Source organism: Elgaria multicarinata, chromosome 3, assembly GCF_023053635.1.
Source record: "Elgaria multicarinata webbii isolate HBS135686 ecotype San Diego chromosome 3, rElgMul1.1.pri, whole genome shotgun sequence".
NCBI lineage: Eukaryota > Metazoa > Chordata > Lepidosauria > Squamata > Anguidae > Elgaria > Elgaria multicarinata.
In genome coordinates, this window is record NC_086173.1 from 122,047,718 (window position 1) to 122,074,428 (window position 26,711).

General features: G+C 41.7%; 1 protein-coding gene across 1 annotated transcript in view; it reads left to right on the forward strand.

Annotated features, from left to right (window-relative positions):
* Nucleotides 1-26,711, forward strand: part of FGD5 (FYVE, RhoGEF and PH domain containing 5) — a 178,803-nt gene that overhangs the window by 124,228 nt on the left and 27,864 nt on the right. Inside the window, exons 8-12 of the mRNA XM_063121407.1 lie at nucleotides 6,022-6,109; nucleotides 13,789-13,839; nucleotides 14,399-14,457; nucleotides 24,142-24,213; nucleotides 26,045-26,113. Coding sequence (XP_062977477.1) covers nucleotides 6,022-6,109; nucleotides 13,789-13,839; nucleotides 14,399-14,457; nucleotides 24,142-24,213; nucleotides 26,045-26,113 — 339 coding nt within the window. The remainder of the gene's footprint in view (nucleotides 1-6,021; nucleotides 6,110-13,788; nucleotides 13,840-14,398; nucleotides 14,458-24,141; nucleotides 24,214-26,044; nucleotides 26,114-26,711) is intronic.

The window sequence follows — 26,711 nt, forward strand, 5'->3', positions numbered from 1 at the left end:
AACAAGTTTTCAGTTTTCAGTGGAAGCACTCCAGCCCATCTGATCTTAATGGGGAGATCATTCCACATGCTTTAACAACAACAACAGCGAAAGCAATGTAACTGTGATCTTCTATTCTTACATGTAGTGAGTGGCTGTAGAGAGGCAAGCAGCAAGAATTCTAAATCAGAGAGATTAGCTGCTCACTGGGCACCTCATCTTTGATACTAGACATACGGATGCCTATATATTTCTTGCTCCCTCTATCCCCACATTCCTGTAACTTGGCTTTTGATAACTGATCAGATCTCTTGGCAGCATTTTTGGTCCTGTTTTATACTTAACCATCTCCAGCACCCTGCTGCTCTTTCTACTTTTTCATGCCTCTGCCTCCTTTTTTTCCCTTCTAAATGGAAGAAGGAAAAACAACTTTATTCTGTAATTAACAGCAAAATTATATTGTAACAATACCTTCCCTAATCTGGTGCCCTCCAGATGTGCTGAACTGCAATTCTCATCATTACCAATCATGCTGGTTGGGAATTCTGGGAGCTGTAGTCCAACACACCTGAAGGGCACCAGATTGGGGAAGACTGCTCTGGTATTTAGAATGTGCAAAAGCCATCATCATCATCATCATCATCATCATCATCATCATCCATTTTCAGTGAGGAGTAGAGACCTAGTGCTCAAGGTTACTCAGCTTATATTGGAGCAGGGAAACCCAAGACTTATATTCAAAACCCCAGACTTTCACATCCAAGTCACCAGACCTCAGTAAGGTCCAGTGCTGGCCCAAGACGTTTTGCTGTCTAAAGCAGAGCCCAAGTGCCAGCCCACCCCGGGCCTGCCTAGAGCCAACATTGCTATGCTATTGACACCAATTCCTGCTATCACCTACTCTCTCTTCCCCAATGGTCCTGCATGAAATAGGTCGCTTCACCCCACTGAGGTCCAGGATCATCTCTGTTAGGGCCATGTTCACATAGATAATTATTTGAATTTAACAAATACATTCTAGATCCTTAATTCTCTTTAATTGCTGTACTGTTCACGTTGTGTTTCACACCACTTGTGCTTAGAAGTGATGAAAAGTCCAAGTAAGCACACGTAACCTTTTCTTGCAGCTTACTTGCAAGAGGGGATCTTGAACACCTCCATCATGGAGATATCCACCAGTGCCAAATGCATGAGTGAATGTTGAGCGGCTTACATACATTAACTTCATCAATGACTCTAAGGTGTTGAAAGTGGTGTCCATTGCCAGTCATCGCAGGCCATGCCGTTCCTGATTTAGGAAATATAATACATTCTTCAACACTCCTTTCTGCTTCTTGCTGTGATGGCAGTGTGGTTTCTGATGGTGCAAATGCACATATAATGTCAGCCTTAATGTATATCAGTTTGCTCCAGTTGTAAAGGATAGGGTAGGAGAAGTAGTAATATTTATTTATCTGACAGAAAAGGTTATGAGAATAAATTGGCCGTTGTATTTTTAATGTTGCTTGGGCTGTCACCTCTTTGAGATATGGATTATGTCTCCCTCTGCAGCCCATCTGAAATATTAATAATGATTATTCATTAAAACAAACATTCATCAACATTTGCCCATGGATATTTCACTGTCTAAATTGTGTGGTGGATTTTTTTTAAGAATCAAAATATGCTGCTGTGCAAAGGTCTTGCTGGGAAATGCAGACTTCTATATGGCAAACATTGTTTTTGGGATTATCTCAATTTAAGCAACCCTGTGGACTGTACTTCTTGTTGCCCAGGTGTTCTATTTACCAGAGCCAAAAACTCCTTGTATCAAAGACAGTGGGTTGGGGCCCTAGAAAAAGGAAAGTTTCATGACTGCAGTATCGCCACCGGAAAGGATATGGCGGACACAACTGGCCTTTCCTAGACCCTGTCGCGTGTTGCGTGTAGACAGGAGCGACAGCCTGTGCTACTTCTAGCGCGGGCTGGCCCCTCTACACACCCGGATTTAAAGGTAGATCTAGCAAGGCCTAATGTGTGGTGGAGCTAACTTGAACACATTTTTGCTGGATTCCTTCTCTAGGCAGAAAATATGTTTTCAAAGCATTTCCGCTCCCCTTAGAATTTCTTTCTTTCTTTCTTTCTTTCTTTCTTTCTTTCTTTCTTTCTTTCTTTCTTTCTTTCTCCTAACATGCTCAGTCCTTTCATTAAACTGAAAGGGCTACTCTCATTCTGGGGTACCAGAACAGTGCTTTCACAAGAAAATAGCAGCCTCTCAATAAGGAGTGGTCATTTTACTTCTACTGCTGCAAGTCATTGTGATGTACAAGAAAACAGAAAAATAGGAAGGGCTTGCCGCCACTGCTTATGGCAAGTAGAAGAGTCCTGCTGGATGAGACCAAAGACCTATCTAGTTCGGCATTCTGGTGCCCATCGTAGCCTATAGGAAGCCCACAAGAAGGATATGAAGGCAATAGCTCTGTCCTGTTGTTGTTTCCAAGTGACATCCAGAAGTCCCCAATTTTCACCATGAACTTTTAGGGAGGTCATTTCGTCTCATCCCTAGTAATACACGTTCAGAATCTACTTTACCCAGTCCTGATACAGTATATACCCAAACTTTTACTAGTCTCTCAGTCCACCGACCCAGAAGTTAGGGACTGACTCTTCTTGCAGAAAGGTCTTGACTCCATTTGAGTTTATGGATGGCAGTTAAATGTGCTGAGCTCCCTTGGGAGTCATTCAGAGCCTTGCCTTAATCCTGCGCATATTGTCTGGCCCATAAATCAGTACAGCTCTTCGGAAGATGCCTTGGTGTGTTTCAGATCAATAGTTCTTACTGTGCCCATCTCTCTCGCAATGCCCCAGGAAGCAGGGTCAGAATGTATTTCATGGGGACATCATGGCCTCTAATATTAAGTAAAGGATAAAAGTTGCAGTGTTAATGCTTTTGTCTTAGCCTGTGTGTTGCCCCTCAGTTCAGCTACAATTGGAGTTAATGGGATTTTTATTTGAGCCATAAATCTGAACTCAGAAGCTTCCTGTGTGTTTTTTTGGGTATCGTTGATCTTCTCCTCACTCAGAACAGCATCCACATAGCAATAAGTAGTCAAATACTAACTGCATTTAAAAGAGGGGAGAAGGACAGCAAATCCCAAGTATATAGGTTTGGAAACTGATCAAAATTAAATATGATAAAATCCAAGGGTGTGAAGTATGGTTCCTAGCACTACCAGTTAGGCATTATGCAGCTATTCCATCTTTTTCTCAATGGATTTTTTGTGGTAAGAAAAAAGACCGAAGAAATTAAGGGAAAAAACAGGAGGGTTATGAATGGAATATGATGTCATCTAGATACACACACAAAATTCCCTGAATGAGGCAGAGCAATGGTGCAATAAAAGCCCCATCTGGAAGCATCTCAAGCTTCTTGCATCACTAGCAATTGCACTATGATCAGGAACTCAAAAGATGCCTTTTACCTTTCACTGCAACGCCACCAGAAAACATGAAATGTGCTCAAAGAGCATTTTGAGGTCTTGTATGAAAGTAATCGAAGGTGCTGCTGAGCCTTTGTCTCTGCCACTCTCCTGTGCTCCAAAACAACATTCCAATATTATAGTGGTATTAATAATAAACTAGTGCCACTAGTGTGCAAAATCCCTGCCCTGAGGAGATTACAATCTAAAATTCAACACAGGAAACAACAGAGGAGAAGCAGCGGTAAATAGGGGAAGCAGTGTGCAATTGTTTCAGTTGCACGTGCTTTGCGGAAAAGGTGGATCCAGATGACGATAGCATTTTAAGCTTAATTTATTATTTTTATCCTGCTTTCCCACAAAACAAAAATACAGAAGATGAAAAAACCAATAAAATAATGTAGAAACACAGTCTTAAACAAATCAATAAATAATGATAAAATAATCCTAAATTGGTGTTGGACTTCATTCAGGATTGGTTCTCTGTTAGTGACCCAACTCCTGCCACCCGTTGACTCAGAACTGTGAGGAAGTATTCTGAGCCGCTTGAACCATATGATGGTGAGCCTAATTGTTTTTTCAGCCAAGCTGGTGTGTATTTTTCCATGCTGCTGGTTATATTCTAAGCTGCTGTTTTGGGGAAATGAAATAGTTTTCTTTTGCTAATGGGTCCTAAACTGCTGCCAAAAGTTATATACTGAAAGGAAAAGAACAGCCTGCTTCCTGCTCAGCATTTACATCTGTGATCCTGGCATGTATTTCCAAAGCAAAGTGGCCCTTTAGCTTTTTAATAGTATTTGTGAACAGTAGAGTGTTGAGATCCATGGGTCGTGGCTCACCAGATGTGTCAAATAGTCATGATGTGACGTTCATTTTTTCCATTACCCCTGTGGTAGGCTACTGAATGAGTCTCGGACCTCCACAGTGTATTCAAAGGACATGAACCCAATTTGAGAGATACTTGTTCAATGGATTTAGTACAGCGCTATTGGCCCTTTCTACACCTAAGGGTTATCCCAGGAAAATGGAAGGATCGTCCCTGTCTGCTCCCGGGATGATCTCTCTGTGTGTCATTTGGATGCACAGGAACGATCCCGGGATGATCTCTAGAAAAAAGGCAGGTGTAGACATGCCCATTGTCAAGTTCTTCTGGGAAAGTTCTTCACTTTCATTTTAGCCTTGAGATATTCATGCATTCTGTTCATCATCCTGCCCATGGCAGGATCCCTCTAGCTGGCCCCAGTCAGCAAGGTGCAGTTCAAGAACGTAGTAATGGTATGCAAGGTTCAATATTCCACTTGAAATCTGTAGTTTTGTGGGATTTAATCTCCGTTTTGACAAGCCTTCCCCAACGTTGCACCCTTCAGATGTGTCGGACTCTAGCTCTCATAATTCCCAGCCAGCATGGCCATTGGCTTTTGGGAGCTGCAGTCCAACACACTCCCCAGTTATGGGAATTGCCCTGCTGATGAGTTCAGCTGCAACAGGTTTGGGAAGAGTAGTTTTAAATATCAGTTTCCAGTCCAAAATAAATCATCATGAAAAGTTAATGTCTGGTTCATGTTGAAAATAGGTTCATGTGCAAACAGCCAGCTCCTGGATATTACCAATATGTGCCGCTACTATGAAACCTTTTTAAAGGTGTTTACTGCCAGCTGTTTAAACCTAGAAAGATTATTGATTATACCAAATTGTAGAATGATATAAAATAGTATAAAAGAGAGAGCACTGGCTAAAAAGGAGCAGTTGGAGATCCACATTTGTTCATGTTCCTCAAGCTGCTTCCCTCTGCTTTGAGCTGGTTGTTAAGTATCCGAGAAGGCAATATGGTGGGTCCAGCGTGCGCTCCTCTGCGTGACTTGATGTGCGACGCTAAGTGCGCACTTTGCGTCGCACTTTGCGTGATGCCAAGGTACTGCTCCTGGCAACCCTGCCCTTTTGTATCTGGGAAGGAAGAAGGAGCAGATGGTTAGCAGCTGTTTAGGCTGATATCAAACAGGTGGGGGTAGCTGCAGAAAAGCAGACCTCTGCAGTCCCACTCCGCACCCCAAACACACTCCAACACACTTCCTCTGGCAGCCCCATCCATATGTACCTGCCCGGACCCTAAGATTATCTTCAGGTGTCCTTCTCCATGAGCCCCTGTCAAAGGAAGTGAGGCAGGTGGCTACCTGGAAGGGGGCCTTTTCTGCTGTGGCACCCCAGCTGTGGAATGAGAGGTTCGCCTGGCACCTACGGTTCACTTCTTCCAGCTCCAGGTGAAGACCTTCTTATTTTTCTGGTATTTTAGCATTTTATCCTCCTAGCCTTTTAGCTCTGCTGTTTTAAATCTGTATTTTAAATATCTGCATTGCTGCTCAGTTTTATTTTGATTGTACTTTTGTATTGTGGTTTTATATTGTGGCTTTAAGCTTCCATGTTTTATATTTTACACTGTACCTTGCGTTTTTAAGTTTTGTGAACTATCCCAAGAGCTTTGGCTATTAGGCGGTATAGAAACGAAATAAATAAATGATTTTCTGATTATGGATGTTCGAACTCTAACCTTTGCCCCTCCTTTTTCTTTTCCTTCTTTTGAGGACAGCAGTTTCATGGTGGCAGTCCCTTGAATGTGAAACATCAGCTCTTGAAAGTGGTGCAGCGCATATTCCAGTACCATGTGCTACTCACAGGTCAGCAAGACATAAAAGATTACACCTTCATAATAGGAGAGTCTTTGCTTGCCAGGGTTTGCGCTTAATCTCTGTCACTGGTACTCAACTGGTACATTATCTGGTACATTGTGAACTGTAACTGGGTTTACCTCCCCATCTCCTATTGCCCTCACACACAGACACCCTTTAAGATGGCTCACACTACTTTTATTTTCACCTTTAAAAGATTTCTTCAGAGGAGAAAGAGAGAGGGTGAAAGATAGAGTTGAGTGAGAAATGGAGAAGAAAACATAGGTCATGGGGACTGTGGGGGAGAGAGAGAGATGGTTAAAAAAAATGAGTCCCATGTTGTAGATTATGGTTAAAGGTGAGTCCTGGCTGGTACAAAAAAATGAAGACTGTACTGTTGGTTGCTGTGCCAATCTCAGCATTAGATGTAGCAGAACTGGGATAGAATCATCAATATATAGCATTCCCTTTCAAACTTAATAGAGGAAGGCAACGAGATGGAGTGCATTGCCTTTGCCAAACGTTTCTAATACATGGATTGGATAGGCCAGAGGAGGGCAGAAAGTAGATTTCCAGATATTTTGGACATCAACTCCCAGCATTCCTGACCATTGACCAAGCTGGCAGGGGCTTCTGGGAATCCAGAACATCTAAAATCTAAAACATTACACCTGTAATGGCTGTAATGCTGCCAGACACTGATGTCTTCTGCCCACCCCTGGGGTAGGCTATTGGATTTAAAAATATTATGTAGTAAAATTATGTTTAAGTTCCATTGAAGTGAGATGGGATAGAAGCAAAATAAAAAGTGAAGATTTTAATACTGCGAGTTCATAAAGGGTGCTTCCAGAGGAAGGGCTGCTAGGACTAGCAATTGGAAGGCATTATACCTTTTAATGACGGCCAGCAGTGGGATGTGTACTTTCCCACCTCAGATGGTAGGACAGTTTCTGCCAGTGCTGGATGCTGACCACCAAAAGTCACCTTCAGCACCAGTGTTGTAGACTAGGAAGCCTGGAGGCCATCAGAAAAGAAGATGTGAAAAGACCAGCAGGTTGTGTGGAAAGGAAATTGTGGATCTTCAGAATGTAGCAAAGCATCAGGAGACTATTTAACATATTTTGCCACCTAGAGTACTTTGTCAATAGGTGGGTTATAAATTGAATTAATAAAATAAATAAAAATATTAGATTAGAAATTCCAACCATGGAGGACTTTAGAATTTAAAAATAGAGGACATATGTCTTTTGTGAAGAGGGTGGTGAGATGAAGAATGGAGACAGTGAAAAAGAAGAAATAAACTCCACCCACATTCTGCACTTGATAACCTTCAGAACATATTAGAGAGAACTTAAATCAATAGACTGGAACAAAGTGAACTTCACAGAACTGATTAGTAGTTTCATCTTGGTCCAGAAACATTGATTGAAAATCAAAAGGAATTCATTCTTCACAGCTGTTTCTGGTCTTTTAAGGCACAGCAGCACAAGTGACTACCAGATGACAATGCAAGATTTTGCAGAATTATTGGTTTCCTCCATGGGATAGTATTATTTCAGTCGGATGTAGGACTATCTCAATATGCCCCTGCAGCTGTTTAATACATTGAACAGCATAATTTGTCTGAATGAGCTTACAGTGTGCTGTTAAGCAAGCGGACAGTCCTACAACAAAACCAATGGATTTCATAATTCAAACCTTCATCAGTCAATGCTGTCAGATGCCAATTTTGCATGTTAGCTATCGGACACAGTAAAATGCCAACTGTCAATTAAATATTGAGTGATATCAAATATTGAAATCAACTGTCAGAACTTGTTGGCATCAAAATGTGAACATTCTGATAATATATATGGTGAATATTCAACATTTTTTTAAAAAAAGAACTTAGGGTTTGTTTTTTTCCAGCTGTAATGCAAGCATGCATAAGAGTCCTCATCCAGTATGATATAATGTGTAATTCCTATCTGAGTCTAAATATTATGATAGTTTATACATTGCTCAAGAAACATAAAACCACATCTTCTGTGTGTATTTATTTATTTAATACAGTTATTTAATTTATGTCCTCCCTTTTCACACCAAAAAGAAAAAAAGGAGCTCAAGGCAACTATATCCCCTCTTCAGAGAGAAGGGCTTCCAAATCAGCAAAACATAACAGTACCTGCCCTAAGGCTTACAATCTAAAAAGACAGGACAATAAAAGAAAAGGGATTAGAGGTAGGGGGAGGAAAAGATAACGCAAGCACCAATTCTTAATGGTACACAGTTCTTATAACAACCAGCTGTAGTACAGGTGTGATGCTATAATGCCTGCTACGCTGTCAGAAGTTGATGGCCTTGTTATCAAGACTGGTTGGAATGGATACAAATTCAAAGAGAGTAGGGCTCATCTACACCAAGCAGGAAATTCCACTATGAAAGTGGTATGAAAGCAGTATATAAAACGCAAAAGCCACGCTACGGCTTTATAGCGGTATTGAAGTGCACTGACAACTGTTGGGGCCCATTGACACATGCCATATACCGCTTTCACAGTGTTACATCCTACTTGGTGTAGATGTGTCATGGGCCCCAACAGTTGTCAGTGCACTTCAGTACCACTATAAAGCAGTAGTGTAGATCCTGCAGTGTGCTTCAATACCTCTATAAAGCAGTCATGTGGCTCCTGCCTTTTATATATTGCTTTCATACCGTTTCCATAGTGTAATATCCTGCTTGGTGTAGATGAGCCCTAGGAGCTATAAATTGTTGTTCTCAGCTGAGCAGATGGACTGGCCCCGTTTCCTATCTCTCCTGCAACTACAGTCCGATGGAATGACTGGTGGATGACTGCTGGGGGAGAGAAGAAACCTGATGAAACTGGCTTCTCTACAGGGCTGATGGTGGTCCTCCTTCACTCATGGGGTGCTTTGATTTTGGCAGGAAATAGGTTTGCCTCTATTGGGAGAATAATATGGCCATAAATTTTAAATTGAAGGTTATGCTACATGTTACGTTAATTTCATAGCCTATAGCTGAGCCTGATAGTTTTCTTAACTGCGTGCAGACCCAATTCAGACTGGGACCAGCATGCACTGTGAGCAGAGGATTAAATCTTCCTTGTACCCTACCCATTTTATTCCTGAAATTCCCCTTCAATACAGGGATTTAAAAAGGGGGGGAGCCTCCATTGACTCCAACCAGGGCCACACACTTTGACACTAAAGTAAACAAAATGATTATGCTACACAGTTAACATAATGTGTAGCTTGGGCCTGGGTATTATATCTTGTATGCATTCATCCAGAATGGAGATAATCAACTGGTGGCACCAAATTTTAATTAAGTTCTGGTAAAAACCTTTCTCTTTAGGAAAAGAGGAGGGAAAAGTGCTGAAGTAGTAAGAGACAGATATTCTGGAGTGTATATTCTTCATAGCTAGGGAAGCCCTTTACTGACCACTGTCTGGAGAATATAATGACCCCTGTAAATATGGATGTTGGCCATCCCTGATCTAGAAAGTAATTGGCCTGGTTCATGTCAAGCCTGTTTCTTGAACTTTTGTCACTGAACTTACACCTTCAGCTGCAACTCGCAATTTCAGCTGCAAGTCATGCTTTTATCCCATTTACTTCATGTATATCTGATTGAGCAGAAGACTGCAGCCAAATTGTTTTATTTATTTTATTTATTTATTTATCATACTTATACCCCGCTCCTCAGCCAAAAAAGGCTCTCGGAGCGGCTTACACTTAGCAAAAAAGACAGTCCCTGCCCTCAGGCTTACAATCTAATAAAGACATGACACACAAGGAAAAGGAGTCAGGGAGGGAGGGAGGGAGGGAGGAGAGAGAAAGAGAGAGAGAGAGAGAGAGAGAGGGAGTGTCCAGCAGGAGCAGGCCCCGATGTTACTTCTGCCTGCTCCTGTCCCCTCAGTCCTTCTTCTTCCCCACAGGGCCAAGATGGCAGTTTGCCCTGTGGGGGTGGGGGAAGAGTCCAGCAGGAGCAGGCCCCGATGTTACTTCTGCCTGCTCCTGTCCCCTCGGTCCTTCTTCTTCTCCACAGGGCCAAGATGGCAGTTTGCCCTGTGGGGGGGGGGGGAAGAGTTTTGCATTAACTTTCATTTTCCTAGTAGACAGATGACTTTTTCCTGAAAGGGGCCCAGACAACCCCTTTTCCCTCTTAAAGCACCACCTCATCGTATGATGACAGGGCCTCATCACTCCCAGCATTGTTTTCATTTATATTACCAAAGAAGAAGAATAAAATGCATTGTGGGATAGATTTAGGATGACCAGCCAAAGCACTACAGCTGCAATATATCTGACTTCCCCTACCCATTTGGGAGAAATTATTGTAGACCACAATGATTCATCAGGCAGGGATAAGCAATGCCTCAAGTCACCAGAGGGAGCTTTTGTGTGCAGCCTACACAGACATTGCAAATTCATTATTGCAACAGTTCTTCCCTTGGTCAAAAGCGGGCCAGAAATAACAAGAGTCCCTCAACATCTTGTATACAGTTATGAGTCACAACTCATATTAGTGAATTCAAAGGAATTAGAATCTGTACCAAGCTTCACGTAGACAAGGATTAAATACAGCATTCCCCAGTTAAACATAATTCAATTGCATATCAGTTTATGTTGCTCAGTGTTTAATCCAGTCTCTACTCTTAGTTTAACTAAGGAAGGAAAGGAACTAAACTACAATATAATTAAAACAGAAAAAGGATCAAAAGGAGAAAGCATTATGTTGTCTCAAGCAGTTTGTAAATCTGCAATTTAAAAACAACAACACAAATCCCTTTCTTTTTTCGTTCTTTTTTCTTCTTTGCCATAAAGTAACATTTTGTTGAACGAATTAACCTCTCTTGCTTCGTTGCCTGGTGTGGAGGAAAAGCATGCAAGAACTATGTGTTTTCTGTTTCTTCACAACAATGTTAAGGACTGTCTATTCCCATGTGATTCTGTCCATCCACTTAAATCAGCTAGGGAGGCCCTTCGGTGTGTCCTGCTGCTGCTGCCATCTGAGGTGAAGTTGGTGGGGACATGCTATAGGGCCTTTCTCTATTACGACATCTTGGCTGTGGAACTTCCTGCCCAGGGAGATCTGTCTGGCCCCCTCTTTGATTGTAAGCCTTTTGACATTGTATGAAGATCTTTTTATCCTGGCAAGTCTTAGAGTGACTGATGGTTGAACTTGTTATACTTCGTGTCCTTCAGGGTTTGTTTTTTGTGTTTGTTTTTTACTGTTTCTTTTTAATCTGCTGCTCTCAGTGTGTCTCTCCAGTGGGATAGCCAGGATAGTCTTTTGTAGAAAAACCAACAGAAAGTCTTGCGCTACCTGAAAGACTAACAGGTGCCACAAGATTCTTTGTTGATGCTTTTAAACATCATCATTTTTAACTGTTGAGGTTAGCTTCTTTGGGCATTTCCATTTGAAATGGAGTGGAGGGATATAAATATGTTAATAAATAATACTGAAATGCTGCTTAACTTGCATCTACAAGGACGGGGAGAGGTGAAGGCTGTTTATCAAACCTGAAGATGTTGCAGAGGAATAGGATGTAGGATATCTTGCATGTTCTACAGCAAGTTTCTCTTAATTAAGAGTGTAAGAAGAGCCCTACTGGATTAGACCAAGGATCCATACAGTCCAGCATTCTGATCACACAGTGGCCAGCCAGCTCCCTGTGGGAAGCCCACAAGTAGGACATGAGCACAACAGCTTCCTCCTACCCATGTTCCCCAGCAGCTGGTGTACACAACATAGTGCTCTGATACTGGAAGTAGCATAAAGCCATCAGGAGTAGTAGCCATTGATAGCCTTCGCTTCCATGAATTTATCCAATCCCCTTTTAAAACCATACAAATTCATGGCCATCCATACATCCTGTAGTAGCAAATTCCATAGTTTACCGATGGACCGTGTGAAGAAGTACTTGCTTTTACCTGAATCTCCCACCAATGAGCTTCCTGGGATGATCTCTGGGTTCAAAGTAGCTCTCTATTGGCTTGCTCCGTTTTTTGTTCAGCTTTGATGTCATTCCAGTTATGTTAGAGACTGAACAGCAAAAACTGTTTACCGAATAGGGGCAGGCCATTGGGGGGAGCAATAAGCATGGCAATGGGCAGATGGAAGGTCTGACTGAGGCTGAGATTTGTGTGGAATTAAACGCTTCATGATTCTCTCTCAGAGAACCTTGCCAGACCTTCTTTGGTTTAATAGAAAATTGCCTTTTATTTTTCTTTGTAACCATGAGGGATAGAAACCCAATGAAAGCTATTTCTCAATAACAACTACATTTTACAATTCCTTGAGGCCAAAGTGGCCCTATTCCACGTTTTGCATCATTCCAGGATCCTTGAAATGTAGGGAATTCATTGCATTTTCTCATATACCCTTCATCAAGTATTGCAACTAGAGGAAATCAATAGCTATTGCTAATGACACTTTCATATATGAAATTATTCTGTATGTAATATTTCCATTCTCTCTCTCTCTCTCTCTCTCTCTCTCTCTCTCTCTCTATATATATATATATATATATATATTTAAAAACATCAAGATGTGTAATTTCAAAATGAATATTTTAATTTGTCATGTAAATCTAAATACTTTTCAGCATAGTGGAAATGTATATTATCTAATATTCCCTTTTCCATTGGGAAACCATTGGTCAGAACAAAAATGTTCTTTATTTGTGCACATTTGAAAAAATAGTGTTTAATTTAAATTTAAAATTAGGACATTTTACAGAGAGGAAATAATTGAAAACAGTTCTGTTCATGAATCAAGTTGAATTGAACTCTGGGACTTCCTGTAATAGAGAAGTATGCAAATATTGTGTTAGGTTGAACTGGTGCACTGCATATTTTACTTTCATGAATGAAAATCACAAAGAGGGCTCAATCTGAACGAAGAATCAATATACAGCTTTGGAAAAGAGAATTAAAGTTACAGTCCACTAAACAGTTAAGCAGAGTCCTTAGGTTTAACATGGTTTAGTTTCACACCCTTCTCTGAGGCACAGTTGGTTTCTGTAATCTGGGCTGAAAACTTGCCTAAACCTTGTTTACAGAATTATCCTTAAGGTCGTAGGAGGGCCCGGTTTGCATGATCACAGCAGCTGAAACAAGCCACCGTGGCTTGTTGCACCTACCATACATACCGGGCATGTGCAGGTTGGATTTCCCTAATTACCCACACCAACACGGCTTGCTGTGCCACCTGATTCTGGGTGGCATGTCTTGTTTGGAGCAGTCAGCAACCCTCAAATAATCCTACTGGGTTTGTGCTAGAGATAAAGTAAGCATGCCGGCTGTTATATTTCCTACCCTGTGTGAGGACACGTTGGGGAAATGAGAGGGCTTTGGGTACTGCAGACCCAAAGCCTTCCTCGCTCTGCCTCTGATCCACCACCAGGTCCATCCCTTCTTTCCACCTACAGCTGTTAGAGCACCAGTGGCGGAAGAGGGGCAGCTGCAGAGGTTTCAGCAGCCACAAGGAAGAGGCCTTAGAGATGGATTTCCTCCTCTGCCAATGGATCCGCAATATCCTCTGGCGCCCGAGAAGCCCTCCCAGGGACCATAGGATTACGCCCTCACTCTGCTATGTAGATGATCATATACAAGATTAATGAATATATCAAAAGAGTTTATCTGAGATTTATTACATGCTTTGTATCTGATTCTCTCCCACAGATTACTTGAATAATCTTTGCCCTGATTCTGCTGAGTATGAAGATACACAAGGTAATTTAAAATAAAAATAATAAAAAAATATTTCTTTTGCATGACAAATAGTGAGTGGCTTGATTTGCCCAGGAAAAAGTCTGTGAAACAACATCACTCTGCTCTGATCTCAGCTTGATATTAGGATAAATTGCCTCTTCAATTCATGTCATTTTGGGCTGAAGCCATTCACTCATCAAAAAGTTACTGTTCTCTGATTTTTAAGTTCCTAATGATCTCAAAATATGTCATATTGAATATCTGGAATGAACAATGTAGACGATAACAGAACCTTTATATTATGTATGTTTACTTAGAAACAAGTCCCATTATGTTCAGTGGGGCTTTCTCCCAAATAAGTGTGCATAGGATTGCAACCTTAATCTTTCGGGGATGAAGGCCAAAGTTTGGATAACTAGAAGCAAGAGTTTTGATGAACTCTTACACATAGGCAGTATAAACTCTTTCTCCTAAAGCCACCCTGCATCCTTGAGGGGATTCCCCACCCCCCGAAAGTATGCAAACCTTATCTTTTGTGAAACTCATTCATGACTTTCTGTTTTGTTCCACTCCACCATAGCTGCCTTGCTCATCATCTCTGAAATTACAGACCGAGCCAATGACAGCATGAAACAAGGGGTGAGTGCTGACATAGTCTTTAATTTACCCCCATTTTCATGAATATCAAATCAGTATTATCTTGATGTCTTTATTTTGTCAGAAATTAATCTCATGGGGTTCTGAAAGCAATGAAGCATTCATATTTTGCAACATTCAGAACATAACTGTTTAGCTTCACCCTACCCTGTGCCTGTTTGCATTCTCTTTCCCTCCTTATTGTTTACTACAACTTTATTAGATTGTAAGCCTATGCGGCAGGGTCTTGCTATTTACTGTGTAATCTGTACAGCACCATGTACATTGATGGTGCTATATAAATAAATAAATAAATAAATAAATAAATAAATAAATAAATAAATAAATAATAATAATAATATAAACATATTCGTCAAAGTTTAGGTTTGTCAAAATAGCTTGATTAGCATAGGTAGAGCAATTCTGACCCCAGACCCATTTACTGGTGGAGGTTACAGTGGGTGGAGGCTCTTCTCTACCTTTGAAGAGAAGCAGCTCCAGGTTTTTCAGCAAACTTTAACAAAGTACCTCAATGGGCACACACACACACACACACACACACACACACACACCGCCATTCAGTGAGTCTACCTTCTTGCCATCTTTATCACCGGAGGCTATTGCTCCTTCTTCTCTTCCCCATCATTGGTACTACTTGCTTTCTTGACAGACAGAGAGCAAGTGGGCAAATAGGCAGTGGCATCAACTGCTCCTCCTTCTCACCACCGCCACTGTCTGGGCCAGAGCAAGAGGCTGATGAACAAACAGATTGCAATGGGAAAGAGAAGGAGCAAGTCCAGTGGGCCTTGGCAGGTGTCTGACTGTGCCTACACTTAATGTCAGCATAGGAGATGAATTCTACTGGTGGGCAAGGACATGTCTACCTTGGTCACCCCAGTTAAATTTCCTGCTGATAGTGTTCTTAGAGGAGGCATTAGAAGTACTGTTTGATCTACTGGAGCCAAAGCTCATCTGTCCCCCCAGAGGCCCAAGGATTGGTCCTTCTGGCATATTTTGTATTCAATGTTGTTCCCCGCCTCGATCCAGGGGGAGAGGCGGGTAATAAAATAATAATAATAATAATAATAATAATAATAATAATAATAATTCACCATTTGTTTCAATTGGGGGCAGGGGGTATTTAAGAAAGAAGATGATTTACCTGGGGGAAAGACTAGGAAAAACTGGCTCCTTCCACCTCCTGCCCTAGCTGGTGATCCAGGAGTACCTTGCAGCTGCCCACTCCTTGATGCGAGGCACCATTTTTATGCAAAATGGCGGCGCTGTCATTTTCATATTTTCATATTGCTCAAAATGGTGGCTCTTCAGAGCCATTTCGCAACATTAGAGGTGCCCCTTTACAGCCGCCATAAAAATGTTGCACAGAATGGTGAGCACCCCCCAAGCTCAGTAAGCAGCATCTGGAGGGCCCCTTGGGGGGAGTCCATTGGACTACACCTATGTGTTGTGAGCTCACAGCTTCCCTTCTCCTTCTAGGATTGCTCTCTAAATTCTAATTCTATACAATTCTAATTCTTGAAAATAACGCCATGGATTCCCTACACATCCTGTGGAATGGTAGCAAATGTGCAGGTATATATCTTACCCACCAGGGCATTGCTAGTATTAATTGTAAAGCAAAATCTAAATGATTTGGTTTGGTTTGACAAATTGGGTTAAAAAATTCTTGAACATGGTCTGCAATATTAGATCATCTTTAGCCTCACTAATTAAAACACAGCAGGAGAAAGATACAACACATTCTTCACTAAGGATATTTTCACACACAATACCAAGATCCCAACCTCATTGGTGCCTACTTGGAAGCTCAGTTCTGATCAGTGGGTTTACTCTCTCGAAATGTGCATAGGATTGCAGCCTAATCCTATGTATGTTTGCTCAGAAGTAGGTTTCTTTGCCACAGTCCTCTACACACTTACTTGGAAGTCTTGAACAAAGTTGGACTTAATGTGGAGCCAACATGCATAGGATTGGGCTACATACATTGAACAAAGTTGGACTTGCTTACTTACTTGAACAAAGTTGGACTTATTGTGGAGCCAACATGCATAGGATTGGGCTGCATACCTTGTTTTTCTTTTTCCTATGTATGTTAGTTGATTCTAAGAACCACATTGGCTTGAAGGTGTATTACATTTATACAAAAAAGTAGCCTCTTTTTGCTACTTTATATCCTATATTGACAACATATAGGGACAAACTAAACATGATGTAGGAGAACCATGCCTCCCAATATTATTTTTCTTAAAAGCAGGTGCTATGTGGGGCCAATTTGGATGTGCAAGCTTCAGCATGCACAGGTGTGTAGTTTAAATCAGGGAAATGGTGTGGGGAAATGGTATCACCATGGTAACAGTACAATTTTGGGATCCTGCAGCAGCTGCTTTTTAGCAGAGAAAAAGATACCAGGAGATCTGGAGTGTCATCTCATGGCGGGAAATCGTATTTCCTTACTGTTGCTTCTCTGCCCACTCATTTGTCCCTCATTACTTCCTCATTCTCAAGGGAGAGGAAAGAGGAAGTAAACAACCTTCATGGGGCCCATTCAGTGGGCTGTTTTGATTGTGCTGCTGCTCCTGCACACTGCAGGAGATAGTGGCAAATTCCACCTCAAAAGATAAGTCAGTTTTTTTGTCATGCAAAGAAGGGTAGAAGGGATGGGAGGTGCACAGGAGGCAGATGACATCCTGAGAGGGACCCATGAAAATCTGTGAGTGCCCAGTAACGAGTGTGCAATAAAATGCTTATCCGATGGAGCTCCTGGTCATGTCTAGTTTGGCTTTCCCACAGGAAATTAAATTCCCGAGGTTTCTCCCCCTTGGTCTATCTTCCACTCCTTTGCCTCATCTTTTGTACAAGCAGAACTCCAGGGCATTGCCGAGCAGGTAGGGAACAGGTTCTGCAAATGATGGGACCAAAAAGGAATGAACTTCACTTTTGCTGCATCAGGCAACTAAACTGATCTCCAGGTTGCAACCTGCTACACTAGATACAGATACAACTCACACAAGAGCACAGACCTGCATGCTTTTTAAATCCTGCTGCGGATGCCCACCAAGAGAAATGAACACACTTTTCAACTACGGTTAGAAAATTGATGGAGGTCAGAAGCTTCTGTGAAACCACATGTTGGGGACTGGTATACTAAGTGTTCGAAAATGAAAGTCTCTGGGGAAACTGGCCCAGAGAGCTTCAGTATAGAAATGTAATCGATGACTGACTGAATGAATGACTGAATGGGGAAAGTAACCTGCCAAGCGTCTGCAGATTCACCCCACAGCTTCTATCTAGTCAGATGTGGATTCCCTTTTCTCTGCTGTAATTTAGTATGGTCGCATCTGTAAAGAGGAAACAAACTTTAGTTTCACCTTTTAAAAATGAAAGCCATGTGCTTTGTCCGGATGGAAAGTAAAAACAGCTGCTTCAAACAGAGCCAAGAATGTCCCACATTTCCACACAGCTGGGAATCTCTGATTGTGGAATTTAAAATCCATGCCTCTGAAACCTGTGCCAAGGCTAAGCACAGCCAGCATTTTTGTGATCTGTTTTACTGCCCAGGTTTCAGTAATGTTTTCCTTCTGAACAGAAGACAGATGGGTCCTTGCACTGCAAAGTTCTGAATGCTTGTGCAGTGTTGAAGGGAAGATGCGATTTCCACTTCCTTAAATAGGGAGCAAACTGCTTCTTTGGAGCTGGGTACAATTCCACCCATGATTAGGGTTGCCACTTTTCAAATAAATACATGTATTTCTCAGCTCCTTTGTTTTTAATGACAGACTGGGACACAGTCATTTTGAAGGTGAAACCTCGCACAGAGATTAAGTGCTACACTTATTTAAGCTTCCCCTTTTTAATTTCTGCACGTCAGGCTGCTATTAAGGGTATGAGAGTGAAAACCACAGAAAAGCTGGCAACCCTGCCAGTGAGAAGTACTTCTATGGAGTCTCAGGAAGAAAACACCAGAAAAGTCTCACCCTTAACTTTGTCAACAGAAGCTGAATCAATGTTTTAAATGTTTCGTTCAAAACCTTAGGCAGATGTGTCTGACTACAACTCCCACTGGCCATGCTGGCTGGGGTTGATGGCCCAACACTTCTGGAGCGTACCCAGTTTGGGTCTAACATTCTTGAGGCTTGGGGAATTCAAGTGCTTTGTACAAATAAAAGCTGATAGCTGCCTGCAAAGCTTCCCGCAGGTAGAATGGGGTTGCTGGGGCAGACAGGGCCCCTGCCCCTCTGAGAGAGGGCAGACGGATACCTCCAGCCAATCCTAGCCCTGGGGTTAGGATTGCACTGTAATAACAGCCTCCCATGAAGCTCCAACCCTGAAACTGATTCTTTTTAAACTCTAGGACATTTAGGGATCCTTAAACAAGGGGTGCCCTTTTTAAAAGCAAGAATTAATATGTAATACAGCTCTAAAAAAACACAATCTGAGAGATTAAATCTTCGATTCATCGCATCACTTTCAATTAATAGGAAGTTGTTGTTTTTTAAAAAAAGTAAACTATATATCTTGCTTTTAACTAATTAGTTGTTTAATTAATCAGTTAAATTATTACCCTAATTCAAGGGATATTTTCATGTTGTTTAATTAAGTTAGCAATTTCACGCAACTAAATACCAGTCAAAAAAGATATATTGTGCAGGAAATCATTTTAAAAGCATTGCTTATATCAAGAGGCATGCATACACTATAGACAGGATTAAACACTATGATTAGAATTCAGTCCTTTAATGTGTGATCAGTCAATTTATAATACTGATTAATCAATTAACTCAATCTCAATTATTGGCACTGATCAAAATTTAACTGATCCTGTTTCCTTTCCAAATGTGTTCTTTCACAGCCTGTTGTGATGCATGTTAATTTGGAATTAAGTTCTCGAGTTTTCAAAAGTACTTATTCCAGAATAAGTGTGCATAGTGTTGCAGCCTCAGTGCACAGTTTGACCTATTAAAACGTTTCAAAGGAAAAGAAAAACCACAGCAGAGACATGAGGATAGAGATGTCAGGAGACCGTACCAAATATGTGAAAGTAATGAGAGTAATTCATTAAAAGGCCTTACATATCCAAGTGCCATCCAATATTGTCACTTCAATGGGAAGAAAGGTCTCATTAGATTCATTTTAGATACCATACTGTGAGAGATTACAAAGCTTGCCAGTGCTCATTGATTGTGTCCAAGCTTTTCAATGCAGGTAGGCAGTTAATAGGGTCAGACTCTGATAATGAGCGCTCTGATACCTGCAAGAAGGTCCAGTTTTATTATGTACTGAATACCTAACCTAACTTGTAAAGATCGCAAGTGTACAGCCATTACTACTGAATGTAAAAAATCACAGATAATCCTATGATAAGTACTGTGGCATTAAAAGCTGATTTCTGTTCCCTTTGTCACACAAGCATCTGTAACTCTGCAATTTCAGGACAGATTAAGAAGGGTATTTTTAAAAATGTGTTAAAATGTAAATTAATAGCGCAGTCCAGCGCTATTTCCAGCTCCAGAAAAATTACCATGAATTTCAAAAATGCCAAGATAAAATCTCCCATTTACAATTCAACTAACAACACTGCTACAAATCCTTGAACACGAGGAACAATCCCAGGAATTTTAGGGTCAAACTAGATGAGATGCCATTCACACAATTAGCAATTGCATGTATGGCTTTTAAAAATAGCAGGCATGCCCCCCCCCCCAAGTCTGGATCGGGACCCTAGTGGGGGCAGAGATGCTTTAATTTATTTATTTATTTATTTATTTATTTATTACATTTTTATACCGCCCAATAGCCGAAGCTCTCTGGGCGGTTCACAAAAATTAAAACCACAAAAAACATCCAACAGGTTAAAAACACAATTATGAAATACAGTATAAAAAGCGCAACCAGGATAAAACCACACAGCAAAGTTGATTATAAGATTAAAATGCAGAGTTAAAACAGTAAAATTTAAATTTAAGTTAAAATTAACCCTTTGTTCCTTGCAGTGGTCCTGATTCAGATCAACCCTGAACCTGCTATGTACTTTTTAAAAGCCATTCACACAATTACTAACTACATGCTTGCCACCTCACCTAGTTTGATCCTTAATCAGTGCACTCTGTCTCCCCCGTCCAATCTGAGTTCACAGCATGAGGAAGGGGGACCCATCTTTGTGTTTCCCATTGTAATGCCCTCTTTCTCCCCATCTTGCCATGACTTTGGCCATGGCTAGACCTACCAGGTCTACCACGACAGAGGAGGGAGGATCTCGCAATATGGTTATCGTGAGATCTCCCCCTTGTCTACACATGGTGCGCGACGTCCTAGGAGGAAGAGGATGTCACGCCCGGCAATTTTTTATATAAATAGGAGATGGAGTGCATGAATGCGAGAGCAAAAAACAGTAAGGTTTTTTTATATATATAAAAAAATCCCCACTCCCTCACCCCACCCCCAATGGGCACAGAGCTCCTGAGGAACTCTGTGCCTGGCTCCCGGCTCCTTGTGGTTACTCACGAGGAGCTGGGACAAGCTGCGACACCCACCCACGCATCCTGAGACTGCGGAAAAACTGTGGGGAAAAGGTAGAGCGATATCCTGGGCCAAGGGAGGGATCATTCCCTCCCTGCTCCCAGGATCCCGTGCGTCATGTGGACCCACAGGGACGATCCCAGGGTGATCCCCAGGATATCGCCCCATCTAGCTATGGCCTTTGAGAAACAGTGAGGTGTCCACAAAGGGAAGTTCATTATATCCAAAGGTTGAGGAGGAGAAGGCGGCAGAGGATGTGCAAGCCATATGTCATGCAGCTGTTTCCCCTTCTGCTTCCTTTCAAGCCAGCAACAGAATCCATGTCAGGGTTGCAATTCTGAGGCCGTGTTCTTGACTCCCATGACCAGCTGTTGAATGCTAACCGGCTTGTCCATGCTGGGGAAATGCCTGAAGCCAGTGAAGCTTTGAGGATAGGATTGTCCAACTAGAAACAAACAAACAAACAAGCAGCCTGGGCAGCTCTTGTGCCTTTAATGGCAACTTGATCTTCAGAAATCAGCAGATGAAGCTATGCAGGCATGAAGATAAACGTGATCATCTACTGTTTGCAGATCAAGCTGACCTAAAGTCATAGGAGCAGAGGGCAGTTAAAAAGTTAGTGTTCTTAATTGAGAGAGCTTGGAATCCGCAAAGGAGGAGGTGGACTTGAATTCCTGTCAATCAATCTGAGAGCTTTGATTGGTGGAGAGACTGTATATTTACAAAATCCATCTAGTGTAATATTTTATTAGGCTAAGTCAAATAGAATGTGCAAGCTTTTGAGATCTCTTCATCAGGCAAGATGTTACATGGCTATTTTGGAGGATCAGGAATTGTCTGCTACTTCTGTGTTCCTGGTGGTCACACCACCTGGCAGAGCCCAATTTAAATGTCTGCTTCTCCATATCTTTTTAGGACTCTTTATTATGCAGATAGCTTGACTACAGCATCCAGTCAGACTTTTCTATCCCTGCTATCCACACACCCCTGCACCATTCCCAACTGCTTTTTCCCCAACCTTGCCTGTTGAAGAGATCTGCAGATCTCATTAGCTTGCACAGTTTTTTGATCTTTGAGTTGACCTAAAAAGGAATTACATTATACATATTTTGGCATTTTTCTTATGGCCAATATGGCTGCTGGTTTTTGTATATTTAGAGTAAACACTTATGTCATATTTATACCAGTTTTACAGTCCTGAATACCCCCCCTCCCTGAGTAGTCCTGGGAATTGTAGTTTGGTGATGATTTTGATAGGTGATTCTTTATTAGATTCTCCTCTTTCAGGGAACTAAAACTCCAGTGCAGGAATGTTTGTTCATACACACAAAGCAGTTAACTAGGCTGAGGTTAAGTGCATATGTGATAAAACATAGAGAATCGAGAAATAATCAATAATGAGGTTCTCATTATTGCTTCTCAGTACCAGGAAAAGCTTCACCTGATGCAGCTACTAAGGTACAGTGCTGCATCCGTCAAAAGATGGCAGCCCTCGGGGGCCTTTGGTTGCTTCCACACTGAGGGCTTGTTCAAATGCACTCAGAGGGGTTTATGGGTAAGGGACCTACAGAGAGGGGAGGGGTAACAGAACCATGACAAGTGAGCCCATCGCACAACCGTGCTGTACCTATGATTCCACTTCCCACCTTTCATAGTTACATCTGCACAGTTTAACTATGCATTCCACCATCTTCCACACCCCGTATGGGCACCTGGCATTGAAAAAATGTGAAAAAAGGGCCACCAACCAGGGAAAAAGTCCTCAGCGGCAAGAGTATTGCTGGAAGTGGTGGTCACTCTTGCTGGTGGACTGTATGGTGAAATGAGGACAAAACCCCATGAAGTTCCCATCAGATGACACCATGGATACCCACTATCCATCCTGCAGAAGGTGGGTAGCAGGTGTCAGTACTCCACTCAACATAGGAATGGGATACTCCCACCACACGACACCCTAGCCCACTGTGGATCGCATTTTTGAGAGATTCTCAGCGGGTTAGTGTGTTGATTGAACAGGCCCTAAACTTCTTTCTCTAGAATTATCCTTCTTTCATTCACTTTTATGGAGACTCCAGATATTACATTCCAGTATTTTTGTCTTTCTGCTGGAGTTGAAAAATAACAATTAGGATTAAATAAATATGAAAACAGAAGGGCCATAAAGTCCCACATCTATGATTTTTAAAGATTTCCAGGTAATAAACTCTAGGAATATAAAATGTCTGATAAACCTGGATTTCCCACCAACATCATTTTTTTTCAGGTCTGATTTGTGGTAGCTAAAAAAAATGCAATTACAGTGAAGTTGAAGCTTTTAAGGGCTCTTTTGTCTTTAATTACACACTTTCAGTTCAGCCTGTTTTATTTCTGCCTGATGATTGTGGGTGAGGGATTAGTGATTAATGCCACAGTGATGACCTCTTAAATAATCTTTCTTTATTGTATCAATGTCACTTTCTGTTTTTACAGGGGGAGCAGGCTTTAATGGCTGGTTTCTTCTCATTATTATCTCCCCCCACCCCAGTTTTATAATATTTCTGTGCTATTTTTCTGTAATATATATATATATATATATATATATATATATATATATATTAATGCCTACCCCCTGGGGGAAATAGAAACTGAGGCATATAAAATAACCTATTCAAGGGGCAGTTTACAGGCTAGTCATCATTTATCACCCTCCTGACCACATCCAGAAGTAATGAAACACTAAATGTATTTGGACAATCACTCAGGTGGAAGAAGCCATGATGGCTTCTTCCCCCTGTGCGACCATCCGAGCCCAGTCAGGCTGAACCTATGAGGAAGAAACTTTTAATTAACACCGTTGCAAACCTTTACTGAATGGCAGTTGCTTTTGATTAAACTTTACGGAAGGACATTGGTCATGGGAAAGGGAATTTCTGGATAATATAAGACAATATTTTAAAATGCTCCATTTCAGTTCTCCTTCCAGCAAACTGTTGAAAATTAATGCCTCAACAGCACGAAAGGCTGTAGTATGGAAGAATCTTAGGCGCAGCTTTTTAATGACATCTAAGTATTTCTTATCATCTCTTGGGCTTAAAGGGGAAGGTTATATCACGATCTTGGAACCAAACACTAAATACTAAACCTCATTTTCTGGTCCTTTCTTTGTCACAGGAAAACTTGCAGAAGCTGGTACATATCGAGCACAGTGTCAAGGGGCAGAGCAATCTCCTCCAACCAGGAAGGGTAAGTTCTGTGCCTTGTTGACATAAAGGGATACAGTGGCTTGGTTCACACAATCAGCACAGCTTAAACAAGCTGCACTCATGCTGGGCGCCATTTGCCTAATTACCTACCCGGGCATGACTTGCTGTGTCGTCTGAACTCGGATGGTGTGGCTTGTTGGAGGGAGAGAGAACCGTCAAATAACCCAACAATGGGCTATGGGTTATTTGAGGGTTGTTTATTCCTCAAACAAGCCATGTTGTTCGGATGACACAACAAGCCACACCCTGGATGGGTAATTAGGCAAATGGCACCCAACATGCATCACCATGTGCCACAGCTTAAACAAGCCACCGTGGCTTGTTTAAGCCACAGTGATCGTATCAACTGAGTCAATACTTCAGGGACTGCTTGAGTTAGATCACCCTTCTCTAACCTGGTACTCTCCTGATGCATTGGACTACAGCTCTCAGCATCTTTCAGTCATCAAGACTTTTTCTCTTCTCCCAGGCATTTTAACAGCATTTAACAACGTTAAGTTTGTTTTTAATGGACCCCAGAATTGTTGTTTTTAAATGGATACTGTTGTTTTTATACTGTTTTTATGTTTTTTAAAATTTTTGTATACTTTTAATGTTTACTGTTTTTAATTGTTGTAAACCGCCCAGAGAGCTTCGGCTGTGGGGCAGTATATAAATGTAATTAAATAAATAAATAAATAAATAAAATCATAGGAGTTACAGATATTTCATATTTAGTTTGTTTTGGTCTTGTAGTTTAGTTGAAAGGTGCGAGGTTAGGGAAGGCTGAGTTAGACTGCCACTCCAAAGTGGCCACCTGCTGGCACTTGCACTTCTGCTGCTGTTTCCCTTCACTGAATGCATCCTCCCCCAGAGATGAGCCTGATCTTGCTGTGGTCCCCTGGTTTAACAATACCCTTCCTAAGGAGTCTTGCTTGGGGCGAGCATTGTTATCTTTTAGGTTACCAGGTCAAAATGCTTTCATTTAGATCAGCGGTTCTCAACCTGTGGGTCGGGACCCCTTTGGGGGTCGAACGACCCTTTCACAGGGGTCACCTAAGACCATCGGAAAACACATATTTCCCATGGTCTTAGGAAACTGTATTGACTGAACTATGTCATGTATCATCTTTTGTATTATTAAAGCTATTGTTATGTATTATTTTCATTAGCAAACCATCCCATGACAATGGATCGTGTAGAGAAGAATGAAAATAATTTTATGGTTGGGGGTCACCACAACATGAGGAACTGTATTAAAGGGTCGCGGCATTAGGAAGGTTGAGAACCACTGATTTAGATGGTCTTTTTCAATATAATATATCTGGAAGCTTTTCTCTGCAGTATCTTAGCTTTATGGTATTATAAGGTTGTATTTGGAATCGTTGCATAATTGTGAACTGCCCTGGAATCTGTTTTTGAGACTGGACGGTATATAAAATATTTTAAATGAATGCAAAGCGCTATTAACTTTCAACATACATTTCTCCCTTGAGAAAGAGCTTTGCAGGACTGACCTACATGTTATGATGGACATCTGGAAGCCACTTTCTCTTATTCCATGTGGTGGCTGGCCTTGTCCAGATAGCTGTTTGTTTGCAGTGGCTTGCCAGGCTGTTCAGGTGACTTACCAGCACTAACACCAGCACCATGCCACTGTAGATGCTATTACAATTATTTCGCTTTTACTCACAAGGCAAATAAACCAGCATATGGGTTGCGAGAGGATGTGGGTGTATGAAGGGAATTGCCCAGTTTGCATGTTGAGCCATTGAGCATGAACAGTGGCATCAAAAGGCAGGATGTACTAATGCCTCTGTTTTCTTTCTCAGGTGTTTCTTAAAGAAGGAACGTTAATGAAAGTGTCTGGGAAAAATAGGCACCCTCGCCATTTGTTCTTGGTAAGAATACTTGATTTATGGGTCGTCGTCCCCTCTTTCATATTGGAAAGGAAAGGAAAGGAAAGGAACCTCTCGTGCAAAGCACTTGAGTCATTACTGACTCCTAGAGCGACGCCTGCTTTTACTGATGTTTTCTTGGCAGACGTTGTAGCGGGGTGGTTTGCCATTGCCTTCCCCAGTCGTGGTTACCTTTCCCCCAGATAGCTGGGTACTCATTTTACTGACCTCGGAAGGATGGAAGGCTGAGTCGACCTGAGCCGGCTGCCTGAGAACCAGCTTCCGCTGGGATCGAACTCAGGCCGTGGGGAGAATTTCGGCTGCAGTAACTGCCGCTTACCACTCTGCACCACATATTGGAGATAGGTGCAAATAAGCAAAGCTTGATAATCAAGGTTTGTGATCCTAAACATACTTACTAGGGATTGTCTGTACTCTCTGAAAGCCTCCCGATGGATGCACGGTGTCACTGCGTTGGTTATACAATGCAGCAACCACCTCGTAGCCATCATGGGGCTTTCCCATGAAGCTGTGATTTTAAAAAGTCGAGGATTTATCCCGAGTTTTTCACCAGAGTGAGGTGAATACGGTTCATCCACCA